Source organism: Acartia tonsa, chromosome 2 (genome assembly GCF_053477335.1).
Source record: "Acartia tonsa isolate MP-2025a chromosome 2, ASM5347733v1, whole genome shotgun sequence".
In the NCBI taxonomy this organism is placed as follows: domain Eukaryota; kingdom Metazoa; phylum Arthropoda; class Copepoda; order Calanoida; family Acartiidae; genus Acartia; species Acartia tonsa.
The window spans coordinates 60,246,145-60,261,622 of record NC_137261.1 but is presented as its reverse complement, the minus strand read 5'-3'; the positions used below and the strand labels follow the sequence as shown (position 1 = coordinate 60,261,622).

General features: G+C 32.1%; 1 protein-coding gene across 1 annotated transcript; it reads right to left on the bottom strand.

Annotated features, from left to right (window-relative positions):
- Positions 1–1,476: 1,476 nt before the first annotated feature.
- Positions 1,477–9,321, bottom strand: Ankle2 (ankyrin repeat and LEM domain-containing protein 2). The gene is made up of 12 exons (XM_080151902.1): positions 9,227–9,321; positions 8,472–8,566; positions 7,553–7,651; positions 6,739–6,857; positions 6,323–6,459; positions 5,890–6,038; positions 4,207–4,300; positions 3,730–3,828; positions 2,956–3,119; positions 2,555–2,629; positions 1,961–2,059; positions 1,477–1,584 (listed from the first exon to the last, which is right to left on the bottom strand). Exons 1-12 carry the CDS (start codon positions 9,318–9,320, stop codon positions 1,477–1,479), a joined length of 1,332 nt encoding a protein of 443 aa, XP_080008028.1. The 5' UTR covers position 9,321.
- Between the last annotated feature and the right edge of the window lie 6,157 nt (positions 9,322–15,478).

Sequence of the window (15,478 nt, the reverse complement as noted above, 5' to 3'; positions counted from 1 at the left end):
TTTAAACTTTTGAGAAATAATACCTAGGTATAATAGGTAAAGTTTTTAGTAGCGAAGCTACTCTATAATTCACAATGTCCGTCCGTCTGTCCGTCTGTCCGTCCGTCCGTCCGTCTGTCCGTCCGTAATTAATGAATTGGGGGAATCGTGATTTTCTCAGCTCCTATAAAAGATAGAGAGCTGAAATTTTTTGACAACATTCCCATCATTAAGGAGCACAGTTAACTATAAAACATCAATGGCGGTCGGACTGCTTTTTAGCAGGTTTTAGGCTATTTTTTATATTTTCCAAATTTTCCCCATATCTTTGGTGTTTATGGTCCGATTTTCAAAATTTTTTCAGTTAAAGATATCAAAATTAAATTTCCCGTCATTTGAAGAATCAACAATGACGGTCAGACTGCCTTTTTGCAGGTTTTTGGCTATTTTTATATTTTTTACATTTTTCCCCATATCTTTGGTGTTTATGGTCCGATTTTCGAAATTTTTTAAGTTATAGATATCAAAACTGAATTTCCTGTCGTTTGAAGAAAACAACAATGACAGTCAGACTGCCTTTTTGCAGGTTTTTGGCTATTTTTATATTTTTCACTCTTTTCTCCATATCTTTGGTGTTTATGGTCCGATTTTCAAAATTTTTTCAGTTAAAGATATCAAAATTAAATTTCCTGTAGTTTAAAGAAAACAACAATGGCAGTCAGTCTGCCTTTTGCAGGTTTTTGGCTACTTTTATATTTTTCACATTTTTACACATATCTTTGGTGTTTATGGTCAAATTTTCAAAACATTTTCAGTTAAAGATATTAAAATTAAATTTCTGGCGTTTTAAGAAAAGAAACAATGGCGGCTAAACTGCCTTTTAGCAGGTTTTGGGCTATTTTTAAATGTTTGACATATTTCCCCATATCTTTGGTATTTTTGGTCTTATTTTAAAACTTTTTGCATTAACAGTTTCAAAATATTTTTTCCCATTGTTATGTGCATCTAGTATGTAATTTACTTTAACCGTCTTCATCATACAAAATAAAACAAGGTTTTGTGTTTATTTTCTCCAATAAATCTATTCTTGATTTAAATAAATACACTTTAAATCTACTTCTACGTATTACCATCCACAATTTTTTGTGCTTCGCTACTTATGGATGTTGTCATCCTTGTTTGAATATAACTATTTAAAGGTAAGGATTTAGAGCGATAAGGCAATGCCCGATTAATTGATGTACTGTACATCCCCAATAAAAATACACAAAACTACCCCTTCTGTAGATTACAATTAGCTGTTGAAACATTAGGACACTCAAATAAATAAACCTACTAATCAAAATTCAATAAAAGTCTCCAAGGTTGTTAAGCCAACGAACAGGAAAACGGTATCATAAGAATTTGGGAACTAGTGTAATAAACAGCCCAAAGTCCCCTACCTCCCTGACATACAGCACAATGAAATTAATGAACAAGGAAATAAAGATTACAACATCAAACATCCCTATCGCATTGTCTTTCTAATCCCTTGTCCAAATCTTGGAATCTTTGAGAGGCTTTATCTCTCCTCTTTAATTCTTTATAGGCACTTGCAGCTTTTTCCTAAAAATATGGCTTTTATTGATTTTGGATAAATGAATTAAAAGTAGTTTCCAGTAAGGCTTCGAAACCGACTAATATCCGCTGGATTAAAACAGGTTCTCATTCATACTGAAAATCACGTAAAGCATTGTATTAGAGACAATTTACCACAAATATTACAATAAAAATGTATACCGGTTTTGTTAGCTGGGCCTTGGGCCCCACGGGTCTAACAAAACTGGTTTTAATCTTTAAAGCCAGCTTTAAGTCTTACTTTATTAGAGTACATGACAATATGGTGTAAGATCCTGAAGTAATAATAAATTCATTGTATGGAAAGTCTCATTTTTACGATATTTTCACTGGCAATTTATTTAATAGGAAAGATATCACAAACCTCCGAAAGAGGACCGATAAGGGCAGAAATAAACAGCGGAGATTTCATCAGCTCAGCCGATTGATCGGCTCTGGGTGAGACGATTGATCCTGGTCCTCCCTAAAATAAATAATAAATTTTACAGTATGGCTTCGAAACTGATTAATATCCGCTGCTTTAGAACCGGTTCTCAGCTATACTGAAAAATCATGTATAGCATTGTATTACATACAGAAAATGTTTTACAAATATAAAAATGTACCTACAATCATAAGATTAAAACCTTAAACATTAAAATGCTTCGGCATCTCGGAGCTAAAAAAATGGTTTAAATCTTATAATTCTACATTTTTATATCCGCGGAAAGCTGTTATAATACGATGCGAGAAATAACTAGGTCTTCCAGAATGGCTTCAAAACCGATTAAAATCCGCTTAATTAGAACCGGTTCTCAGTCATACTTGAAAATCATGTATTGCATCGTGTTACATAAAATTTTAGACGCATTTTAAAACAAAAGGACGTCAATAATACGATGCGATAAATAGTTATTAAAATTCATATTTCTATAGGTACTAAACAACATTTAAAATAAAAATCCTAAGGTTAAAATACCTGATTTCTTCTTAGCCCCATCGGGGATCCAGGACTGGTCAATGTAAATGTTTTATTCAACCCATTCATTTGTCTAAATAGACAAGAACATTAGGAAATGTAAAAAAGTTAGGAATTTAAAGCCAGGAATAAAGTAGAGCCAACTAGAAAAATAAATAAAAAAATATTTGAGAGGCGGATAAAAAGGTCATCTTTACTTCGAAAAAATAATCTGAATAAAAAACATTTTTTCAAATTAATTAAGTTGTTATTTAAGGTGGGCTTAAAGCCATTAGATGATTATTATGAATGGGGCTTAGTTTAACTTGTGTAAAAAAAAAAAATAGTTTTAAATGTTGCATTTGTACAATAAAAATGAACCCAAAAAATAAACTTAATTTCCCATTAGGTATTCCTTTCCTGGGAGTTCTTGGTGACACAATATTGATGAGAGGAGAGTCCAATGATTCGCCGCTCCGTCTTCTCGGAGACGAAATTCTGGAATCCAGAACATCCTCGGAGCCAAGGAGCGGAGGTGAGGCACGGAATAACTGACGAGGCACTTCAGAATGCGGGACTGGAGCACCTTAATATTAGATATGTTTGTTTATTATTTTCTGTTAGGTAATATTGGGTAATTCTTGGTAGCCCAGCAGGGTTTTTCGCCGCAGGTATTTGCCCCGAAAGGTTAGGGCCCCCGGCAGGGATTAAGCATAGGGAAAAAACCTACCTTACCCTTTTTTTTTGCAATTTAGTTCCAAAATAAGTGAGTTTATGGTATTGATATTCAGATGTCAGTTTTATTAGCTATATTTTATCATTTATTTAAAATTCAGAAAAGCATCAATATTAAAGAAAGGGATAACATCTTAACCAGTAAGTAGTTCTAAAGTGTATTTTTATTGGGCAGGACCTTTTGGTGAAATCCTATCTAATTGGTAGATAGGTAAATCCCCCATAGATATTCATTTAATCAGCTTCATAGTGTTAGGTCCGAAATGACAGACAAGGACGTCAAAGCTTTTTTTTAGGTGGGTAAATTGTGGGATTTAAAGGTTTCAGGGGTCATCTAATGTATTTATTAAAATTTTGAGTGGCCTGAAATGATGGGTTTGAGGTGGGTAAACACCCTTTACTCCCCCCCCCCCCCTAAGAGGGTAGATGTTTACTGTTTATAAGCCATAAGAATAACCTACCTAGGTACGGAGTCCCATCCAACTCTCTCAGTACAGGGATGTAATGCATAGCTGTGATGGCCTCTCGTATCTTGTTCTCTATCTCTGCGCTTTTAGTCTGTAATCATTAAACAAAACATGGCATTTGTGTCATTTTAGAGTTACATTTCAGTAGGTATTTATTAAAACCTTCAATTTCCTTAAACAAGGATGACAAATTTCCTTTAACAAGGATGACAACATCCAAAAAATCAGATGAATTGGTTAATTACATCAAAAAGTTGTAGTCAAAAGAGTTTAAAAATCAGCGTGTTAAACAATTCTAACATACTTATAAATTATCAAAAAAAAAGCAATTCGTTACGGACGGACGGATAAAGCATAATTATAGAAAAGCTTTGCTTTTTAAAAATAAAAGTATTGTGAAAATACTTTATTCTGTTAGATTTTACTTTTAAAAGCTTAGGTATTCTTAGTAATTTATATTTTGTGTTTCCTTTGCTCTGGAGCCAATAACGTCAAGCGCAGATTCTCCAAACTTGTTTATTCTCGTTGTATCCAGAGACGGCTCCTGTGTCAACAGTTTAACAACCTCAAAAACAACATCTTTTTACAATGGATATATTATTACTTGGATCTTATGCCAGAATTTCATGCTCTCTAATAAAGTGAAAATTGTAGCAGGCTAAAATAACAATAGATACCCTCTTTCAACCCACTTTACCCTATCCCCTTATCTTCTACTGGATAAACGAAGTGATCAATAAACGAGTTCCAGGTTAGCAAGGAAAATTGACGACAATTTTTCCCGTCATATTATCCACGTATATTCTCTACAAAATCCACTGATATTTTGCGTGAAAAAAAAGAATGCAAGACAAAGGTGTTCTTATTAAAATTGCTTTGATATTCATTATCTCCTTTTTTGGCCTTTTTACGACCAATAGATAATTTTGAATACCTAATGTGAGACAAACTTCTTATTTTTCAATAAAATTTCCCTTGTATTTTCCTAAATCATTTCCTCCACAAAAATAAGCATAAACCTTCCCTGGTCCTATAAGAAGCTACACAGTAAAGGAGAACCACATCGGTTTATCGGTAAGAAAGATACTTCGATACAGACAAAAAAAACTACTACTTTACATTTAAGGATATTGATATTAGGGTTGGCAATCCGAATCCGGAATCCGCCCAATTTTGGAATCCAGAATCCGAATCCGGAATCAGTATTTTTTATAGCGGATTCGGATTCTTAATTGTTAGGCTAAAATTACCTACACCACCAAGTGGAGAGATCAGAAAATATGAAAAAAACGCAGCTATATATATTCTTCCCAGTACCCGGTATAATTTAAGGTGGGGGGGGGGGGGGGGGTTAATGCAACCATCTCGTAATCAATGTATAAATGGCACTTGAGAATTCGAATTTCAATCTGAAATTTTGCATGAGGAACCCTTGGTAGGTCTATTTTCCCTAAATCGAATAAAAAGTTAGAAAAAGTAACGGCTGGCAGCTCAGCCGTTAAGCCGGTTTTTGGCTATTTTCAGGGCATATCCATCATTAATTACGGAGGAATCAACTTTTTGAATGAGTTTTAAATTATTCGGTCTAAAAATGATACTCTTGGTATTTTATAGCTTCTACCAGCCTTTTTTAGTCGATTTTAGCTGTTAAACAGCTAGTACTAGAAATTTTTAAAAAGTTTATTGGTGGTTTATCGATAATTTTGCCCTAAAAAAAGCCCCAAAACAGCTAAACGTCTGAGCCGGCAGCCGATAGTCGTTACTTTTCCAACTTTTTAATCGATCTAGGGAAAATAGACCTACCAAGGGTTCCTCATGCAAAATTTCAGATCGAAATTCGAATTCTAATTGCCATTTATACATTGATTACGAGATGATTGCATTAAACCCCCCCCCCCTTTATTAATTTTAAAGCCTTTTAAATATTGCTAGAATCAAGAATCCAGAATCCGAATTCCGTCAAAAAAAATAAGAATCCGGAATCCACGGAGAATCCGTTTTATTTTTGAACGGATTATTGTAAGAATCCGAATCCGGTCCAAAAATTAGACGGATTGCCATCCCCAATTGATATATTTTATTGTTACTGCATACTTAAACTATTAAACAAGATTAATATTATCCATTTATTTCAAATATTTGTAAGAAGAATACCTCGTAGTTATTCATCTTGGCAGCCAGATGCAGGGGGGTGTCCCCACTCCCCTTGTCTGGCATGTTGAGGTACAGGTCAAGCAGGTGTACCTGGCGAATCTGGTTCTGGCCAGGATCCGCCTCCGGGTACATGGCTGTTGTCAACGAGTCTAAACAATGAAAAATATCAAGAATTCTTAATTAGCGGAGTTATTCTTTCAATAAATGTATATAATAAGTATAGGTGTATAACCCAGACAACTACCTGGTTCCGGTTGTGGGGACCTTTTTCGTCTGCTGGCAAATTGCTTTCTGCTCTTTTGTAGTATAGCGACTTGGCTGTGTTAACATTGCCGACGCTATTAACTGATATTCAAAGACCCAATTGAAAGTCGACACAGGGTGACCACCCCATAACTCGTGACCCCTCTATCATTTTACTTTAATAACTAACCTTTAATAAAATCCAGGATAATCTTGCATAGCTGATGTTTGCCACTCTTAGCTACAACATGGAGCGCATTGTATCTGGAGCCCTCCTGCAATATTGCTGGCGTGTCACTTGGGGTCATCAGGTAGCGAGGATTTTCCCTAAAAATTGTTTAATTTTGTACCTCAAATAATGGATATAGATGGATATTTTGACAAGGGAAAATTTGTGGTCATTTTAGCTTGCTAATATGGACCTCATTTATTGGGTTAGTTCGTACATCCAGTAGGATGAGATGGGATGTGGTAAAGGAGGTATAGTTATTTAGCAAGCTGCGAGCATCTTTTTATCAGAGAGCCTGAAAATGTGGTGCAACATCCATGTGATAATATATCGACTGTTGTCTATCTATAAAAAGAAAGTGTAAAAATGAAACCTACCTAATACATTCCATGACATAGTCCATATTTCCAGATTCTAAAGCTTTTCTGAACTTGACAGTTTGTTGAGATTTTAGTGAACCATAAGTTGAACCTTCGCTTGGCACGGGTGTTGATACCTTAACATTAATACAATAAGGGGGGGGGGTTAATGCAACCATCTTGTAATCAATCCAATTTAGGGAAAATAGAAGGATTACTCATTCCAAGTTTCGTAAAGAAATTCGGATTCTAAGTGCCATTTAATCATTGATTACGAGATGGTTGCATTACCCCCCCCCCCCCTTTATTAGTTGTCTGGAATGTTTTTCGGTGTTTTAAACCCTAGAAAAATATTTTCTAAATTTTTCTGGTACTGGTATCCAAAGTTTTAAAAGAAATAACATCATCCCATGATAAAATTAAAAGGCAGAAATAAGCATACATTAGATAAAAGCAAAGACAAAAATTAAGTTTACCTACTCTTTAAAATGTTGGTTATAATGAGTTTGTGTTACTTAATTAAGTTATAAATGGCTTATACGTTCAATAATGTGTCCATTGATAAGAAGAAAGTCTTCATATACTAGTTATTTTTCGCATTGTAATATAGACAGCTTTCCGCAGACATTAAAATGAAAAATTAGAAGATTTGTTAGACGGCCCCAATGGGCCGAAGTCCAGATTAACAAAATTTAATTATATGATTTTTTAAATATTCGTGGAATATTGACAGTAATACAATACTATGCATGATTTTTCAGTATGTCTGAGAACCGGTTCTAATCCAGTGGATATTAATCGGTTTCAAAGCCATACTGGAAAATGTATTAACCTGTGTTTCCTGCAAGGGTTGGGTGCTGGTAGAAAATTCTGATGCTTCTTTTTCAGAATTAAAAACTTTGAATCTAGATCCTTTATATTCTTTTAACACCTAAAAAAATGTCAATTTAAAATTATGTCAGGTGCATCCACAATTAAGTGACGTCCATAATTTCAAGGTAACAACATTTCAGGTGAAAGGGATCTAAAGGAATAAGACAATGGCCCTATTAATTTATGTACATCGCCAATGATGATACAAAAAATTACCCATTCTGTAGATTAAAAGGGTAAGCAAAAAAATGCGTAGATTTTTAAAATTCAAATTGCGCGTCTTGTGTTAATAGTAGAAAATTTTACGCATACCGTTAGAACCACTACGAAGTGTATTTTTTGGAAATATAAGAACAATTCATCTGTTACGTATAAATAGGGAGCTACGTGGTAAAATGTCTACTATTAACACAAGCCGCGCAATTTGAATTTTAAATATCTATGAATTTTTTTAACGCGTAGCTCCTTGCCTATGTGTAGCACAGGAACCGTTTTCATATTTCCAAAAAATAGACTTCTTAATGGTTCTAACGGTATGCCTACTTTCTACCATCAACACAAGCCGCGCAATTTGAATTTTAAAAACCTACGCATTTGTTGCTCACCCTTTACAATTAGTGGTTGAAACCATTGACACACAACTAAATGAACCAAACAACCAAAATTCAAGTCTCCAAAGTTGTTGATGTTAAGCCAACGAAACGAAAACGTTGTTATAAGACTTTGAATAATAGTAAAATAAACAGCCTAATGTACCCTCCCTCCTTGAAAATCAATTTAACTTCAATGTACGTGTTTAAAAGGTGGACTGAAATTAGGAAATTGCACTTTAAAATGTATTACATTAGAATGTAAAATATAATGATTGAAAAAATTACCTTAAAAGCATCTAGTTTATCTGTGAAAACAGTTTGTAATTGTTTGTCATCATTGTCTAATATTAAATCTTGGGGAATACATACTCCATAATATACTGAACCAAACATTTACTTTAGAAACAAAACGAAAAATGACAAATCAACATTCCACCTAAAATTCTAATGATGAAAATATTCCAGGGTTGGAAGACAAAGAAAGTCCTTCAAAAAAATCAGCATGTTACGTCATAAAAACGAGGGATTATCCATCTCTTTTTTAGAGATTTTCTTTTCCAATCCTCCTTTCCTCATCCCTCATTTTTATGACGTAATTGAGGGACTTTCTTCGTCTTACTAGGGTTGGTGCTTGAACTAAACTTCCTATCCGCTTAGTAAGTGTTCATAAGATTAAGGATTTTTTTAACTTAGGGTGTTTGATTGCTATTCAGGGAGGAAGGGTACATCAGGCTGTCTATTACACTAGTCCCCGAAGTTTTATTAAACGTTTTCTTAATTCTTCCCTGAACAACAACTTTGGGGACTATTATTGAGTTTTAATTGGTTAGTTCGTCAAGTTGAGTGTCCAAAAATTACAACCACTTATTGAAACATACAGAAGAGGTTAACTTATGCATCATCATTGGGAATGTACAATAATTTATCGGCCATTGTCCTATCCCTTAAGATCCCTTGATACTATTACTAAATAATCCCAACAATAACCCAAATCATTTTCTCTTCTTTCTTTCTATGTTTTTCTTGAAAAGTAAATGAGCCTTGGTTAATTTGCTGAGTGGGGGGTGTTGTTACACCCTCCCCTGGAGTTTCATCTCCCCCTTCTTCTACCATCTTATAATTCTGTAATAACATCATCATACACAATTACATATTAATTACATAATTAGTTACACACCTCTTATTGTGCTTAATTACAAATTTGACTATTAAAATTTTTGTAATTCATTGAACATGAGGAAATTGTCAAATAACAAAGAGAGAAGTCATTTTCTAGTAAATCCCGTAAAGGTGTGTGTTATAAGGCCTAAAAATAGTAGTAGAACGATAAGGTGCTCTATATATTTGTATTCCCTATTGAATAGAACAATAGGGAAATTTTTTTTTTTTTTAAACCGTACCTGGAATATCTAAAAAAAATAAGAAATTTCTATCAAACGCTTTGTTTGGCTCAAACTGACTAAAATTTAATTTTTATGTTCACTGCTCGTACAACCTGTAAAGAATGGCTTCTTCCTTTATTTAATGGTATAGATTGTTCTTAACCTTTACCTTGTACCTATAGAAAACATTATTATTGTAATTTTATATTTTTTTAATTTTTGTCAGTTTGAGCCAAACAAAGCGTTTGATAGAAATTTCTTATGATAGATATTCCAGGTACGGTTATCAAAAAAAAAAAAAATTTCCCTATTGTTCTATTCAATAGGGAATACCACTATATAGAGCACCTTATCGTTCTACTACTATTTTTAGGCCTTATAACACACACCTTTACGGGATTTACTAGAAAATGACTTCCCTCTTTTATGAAAACAAGGAAATGGCACCTGAATGAAAACTAGATATCCTACAACTTTCCTACCTGTCAAAAGAACTCTAAAAGAACAATATTTTGACTAGTAGTACCAAAGTAGGAATTCAAAAATATTAATTTGAAGTGACAGAAAAACAAACAAAAAAATTCAGGTGCCAAATAAAATATCCTTCAAAAATGTTACCTATAAGTCTTAAAATTTAAAAATGTATTTTGAATAATGAAATAAATTTTAATGTTATGCAATTTGAACAATTACTTTAGAGGCAAAACGTATTGATCATTTCTTTAATAAGAGAGCTGATTTATATATTGGATAGCTGTACATTACAATATTAACTCCATAAAAACATGTTATTATAGTATTATTTTTTAATAAAAAAGACACACGAAAAACAATATTAAACTTTTAAACTACTTAATATAACTAGATATTTTTTTATGTATGAAAAAACTCGATTGTCAAAAATATGTGAAAATTTTTGTTCACTGATAGAAATCACTGGTTTATTTTATGGACAGGTTTAGAAAAGGCAGCTTTTTTATATAATCAAGAAATTCATCTTTTTTTGAAATTGTAAAATATCACTTTTAGAATAGCTGAAAAGAATTCATATTATCATACATATATTACATGATTTAAACGTTACATACCTATTTACTTTAGGTGCAACATGTTAAATCCTAAAAGTATGAAAAGTATTACTGTAATAATATTGTCAAAATAAGCATACTGTTACATTTTAACAAATCAATAGAATATCAATTTTACAACGTTAATAACTAACAATTAAAAAAATTACAATTTTAAGCAAGCACTAAACAATATAAAACTAAAAAACTAAATGAAAAAATATTAAAATAATAAAAATGTGTTGCAGTTGTGGCTCTACAGATGGCACAAACTATTTCAGAATAAGATCTTGGGTTTAATTGTAAAATATGCTAACAGATGGCACTATTTCAAATTAAATTGATGGTTTAAGTACTATTAATATTGCTTTACTCCTTTCACTGAAAGGCTAATCTAACTTTATCAAACAGTGACTTTTCTTTTTAAAATTATTAGCAAGACTACAGGGAAATATAACAAGATATTTTATTCATCTAACTCAGGAATCTAAAGGGATAAGACAATGGCTGATGTACATTCCCAATGATAGTAGCCAAAATAACCCTTTCTTTAGATTACAATATGAGGTTGATACGTTTGAATACTCATCTTAATGACTCAACCAAGCAAAAAAAAACAAAGTTACCAAGCCAACGAATAAGAAAACTTTGTTGTAAAATTTTTGGGACTAGTGTAATAAACAGCCTAATGGCCCCTCCCTTTCTACATCTAACTACTCTTTTAACCTTGAGAGAGTTAGAGAATTTTGAGTTAGCTTAATCTTCAATTGTATTATCCATACATCCCTGCTTATAAGTGTAATTTTAAGCAAGAAAGGTCTTTGCAAGAAGCAAGAAAAGAGAATTAAGCATATTTATTTGCATTTTAAGTGTGTGGGAAAGATATCAACTTTTGGGATCTAGTGTAGTTCACGGTAAATGTTCCTGGCAACGAGTATCTCCAAAAATCTATGAACTTTAAAGGCTACTAGCTGCCAAACGGCTGAACGTACAAGTTATTCCCGCACATCGTTATGAGCTACATGAAAAGGCCTACAAATAATCTGTAAGATCCAGGGATTTACAGAGAAAGCTAGAGTAAAGAAAACACGCGTGAAATAAGTCTTATTCGGGCATTTATGTGCGCTGCAAGAAAACTGTGCGTTATTGAGTAATAGCTATTTCCGATTATTTGTAGGCTTTCTTATGTTTGTTAAAATTTTGTACTAACATAATATATAGGTTCAGTCGTTTGGCTGCAAGAAGCTTCAAAACTTCATTGATTTTTGTCGATACATTTAACGTAAACTGCACAAGATCAAACCTATATGCTTAGCTGTGCATTAGTAATTATTAGGCTAAAAGTTTAGCTAAAATCAGTCAGAAATTTAAATGAGCTTTGAAAATATTATTGCAAAATTGAGATCTTAATTAACTTAAAATATTATCAAAGAAAGATTTTTTAACTTAAGAAATTAATACTTAAACTTGGCTAAAAGCAAAACTAACAAACTTCATTAATAAGAATATTGATTAAATACTATTTGCTGAAGCTAATATTTAACTAGTCTGTTTTTTGTTCTTATTCTTTTGGTCTATTTTTATTAGAGTTCTTTGACAAAAAAAAACTCCTTTGATAAAACAAGTAGAAATAAAAGAAGTTAGTTAATAGCCGCTTAAGCAAATAGCAATTAAGACAGACCCAAACTTTTCATGTAAAAACATTATTTAAAAGTTTACATTATATGTTATTTCATATGAAACTTACTTTAATATTTTGATGACTTTAAATGTTAAATATTTTCAGTGTGGCCACAACCAAAAAAATACTGATACTGAAGAAAAAAAAGGAAATACTTAAAATACTGAATCCTAAAATAAGAAAAAATACTGAAATACTGAACAAAAAAATACAAATACTGAATAAGTATTTTTTTTATATGATTCCTCATTTCAAAATTTCATATCATCATAGCTTTGTTATTAGTGGGATATTTTAAAGATCTTTTAATTTTGCCTCTTAGATTTTCTTGCACCAATTAAGCAGAAAATGACTGATAAATATTTTAAATGATTACAAAACTTAAATACGTTTTAGTTGAGTTAAGAGCATAGACGTCCAACCTTTTTTTTTTTGGGGGGGGGGACATTTTTTTAAGGGGGGGATAATTCGCTTTTGGGGGGGGTAAAATGGCGCGCGAAGCGCGCCGCAAATTTTTTTTACCCCCCCCCCCCAAAATTTTTACCCCGGGGGTAAAATTTGTTTGGGGGGGGGGGGGGGTAATTACCCCCCATGAAATCTGTTGGCAGTGGTAAATTTTTGGAGGGGTAATTTAAATTTTATTAAATATTTAGTATTAAAAATTTTCTTTGTTAATTATATATCATGAATGGGGGGGGGGGTAAAATGAAAAAAAATTTGGGGGTGCCTACGGCACCCCAAATTCGTTTGGGGGGGGGGATAATCGCCACTTTACCCCCCCCCCCTTGGACGTCTATGGTTAAGAGCATGCTAAAAAACTTTACCTTCAATAATTATGCAAAGTACTCACCTTAGATTATTCATTCTATTAATAGACAAAAAAATACTGTATAAAAGCATCTCAAATATCTAAAAAAATTATATTTGAGATGAATTGAAAAAAAAATGTATATTACCATAAAAAAAAAAATTTAATGTACAAAGTTATAGGGTAATTTAAAGGAAAGTAAAGTGAGGCGCGAAGCGCCGAAAAAAATCTGACATCAACTACTTAAATAAACATGTTATTTAAGCAATTTTTTTTGGAATTTAAGAAATAATGAAAATACTGAATCATGAAAATTTCCAAAAACTGAAAAATACTGAATAAAATTTTCAAATACTGAATATTCAGTATTTACTGAAAATACTGAAGCCCCAATCTCCAAATACTGAAGAATACTGAAGATTTTCAGTATACTGAAGAATATGGCCACGCTGTATTTTTTTTTAAATTTCTGGATAGAACAGTATAGCTATATAAAATATGATTCCATTGATATATAATATATATTTAAGGCTTTAAAAATAAAACTTAACTTTTTCTTGACTACATTAATATTAACATTGACAAAATATACATTTTAGTGTAAAAATAAGCCCCACATGAATCTAAATAGACGACTAGCTTTGTGTATTTACATATAACTCCGTAGTAATAAACAGATCAGTTCCTAAAAGTGATTTAAACAAAAATAAGCTGCTGGAAAAAACTTTCACCTTAAAGGAAGCCTGCAGGAATTACACAACTCTGAAACACTGCCACAAGCATTGCCAATAACCCAAATTTGAAGCCTTATGACAAAAAAAAGTATACCTAGGCATCTTAAAATGACAATTTAGGGAGTTGAAAATCTTTTAAAACTTTCAATACCTCTTAGTTTTTACCAGCTAGAAGAAAACTTATGAGCTTATTTTGTGGCAGTCTTTCAGAAGTAAAGAGGTGTATTTCCTGCAGGCTTCCTTTAATAAAACTTAATAGAACTATCCCTTTAACCATAAAAATTTAAAAACTTACAACATAGTTAATATTTGTGATTATGTACATTTTTTCTGACAAAAACAATCATAATAGAATCATGAAATGAATATCTTAATAAAAATCATAAAATAATTCAAATTATCATATACCTAGATATTTAAACAAAAATACGGAATTTATAAAAGCACTTCAAGATAGCAATTTTTTGTTCAGTAAAGGAAACCTGCAGAAAATAAACCATACTGCTTCAAGACTGCTAAAAGTAAACCTAATACCCCAAATTAGATGCATATAACTTTCTTATTATTAGAGCTGAAGATTTCCAATTTCAGGTATTGTGACTACTTTTGGCGGTCCTTTCGCAGTAAGAGCGGTGTATTTCCTGCAGGCTTCCTTTAAACAAAGTATTGGATATTATGTTTTTGAGAGCATTTTATGGCTTGATGATAAAAATACAAAATAAAACTTTAAGGACGGATCTAATAATGAATGACAAATGTACAAATCAAAGATAGATAGATATATATTCGGGAAATAAGAGATAAGACAATAAAAGATAAAAAAAAATCTTCTAATCCAGCTACAATGTTCAAAGTTGTAGATTTAAAAAAAAATGTATGTTAGATATAGCTCATGCACCCTTTATTTTTTACTTTAAAGTTTTTCATATTAAAATGGAATTGAAAGGAAGATTAATTCAAATCATCTTTTATTACCTATACTTACTCCCTATATTTTCTTTTACATAAAAAGTATTTTTTTTTACATATATTCAGATTAATAAATTCTACATTACCAAATTTCTATAATAATGTAATAACTGTATATATATTTATATGGACACTTAAAGGAAGCCTGCAGAAAATACACAACTTTAACTGCTTAAAGATCCAATACCCCTAATGTGAAGCCTTTAGTCCTCTAGCAAAATTACGAACTTATTTTGAGGCTTAAAATGTTTGGTATTGGTTCTACTTGTGGCATTCTTTCATTAGTTTGAGCGGAGTAATTCCTGCAGGCTTCCTTTTATAAGGACCTTCATAATTTCATATGTTAGAATATGATAGGAAAAAGATTAAAGTATTGACTGTTGTTGCATTATTTATAGGAACTACTGACTAAGTTTAACTCTACAGTATCACATTTGTATTGACTTGTAAGGGCAATTCCAGTGTGGCTTCGAAACCGATTAATATCCGCTGGTTTAGAACCAGTTCTCAGCCATACTGAATAATCATGTATTGTATTACAGACAATTTTCCACGAATATCAAAATAAACATCATAAAATTTATACCAATTTTGTTACCTCGGGCCTTTAGCCCCTCTGGGTCAACAAAACTTGTTTTCACCTTATTATTT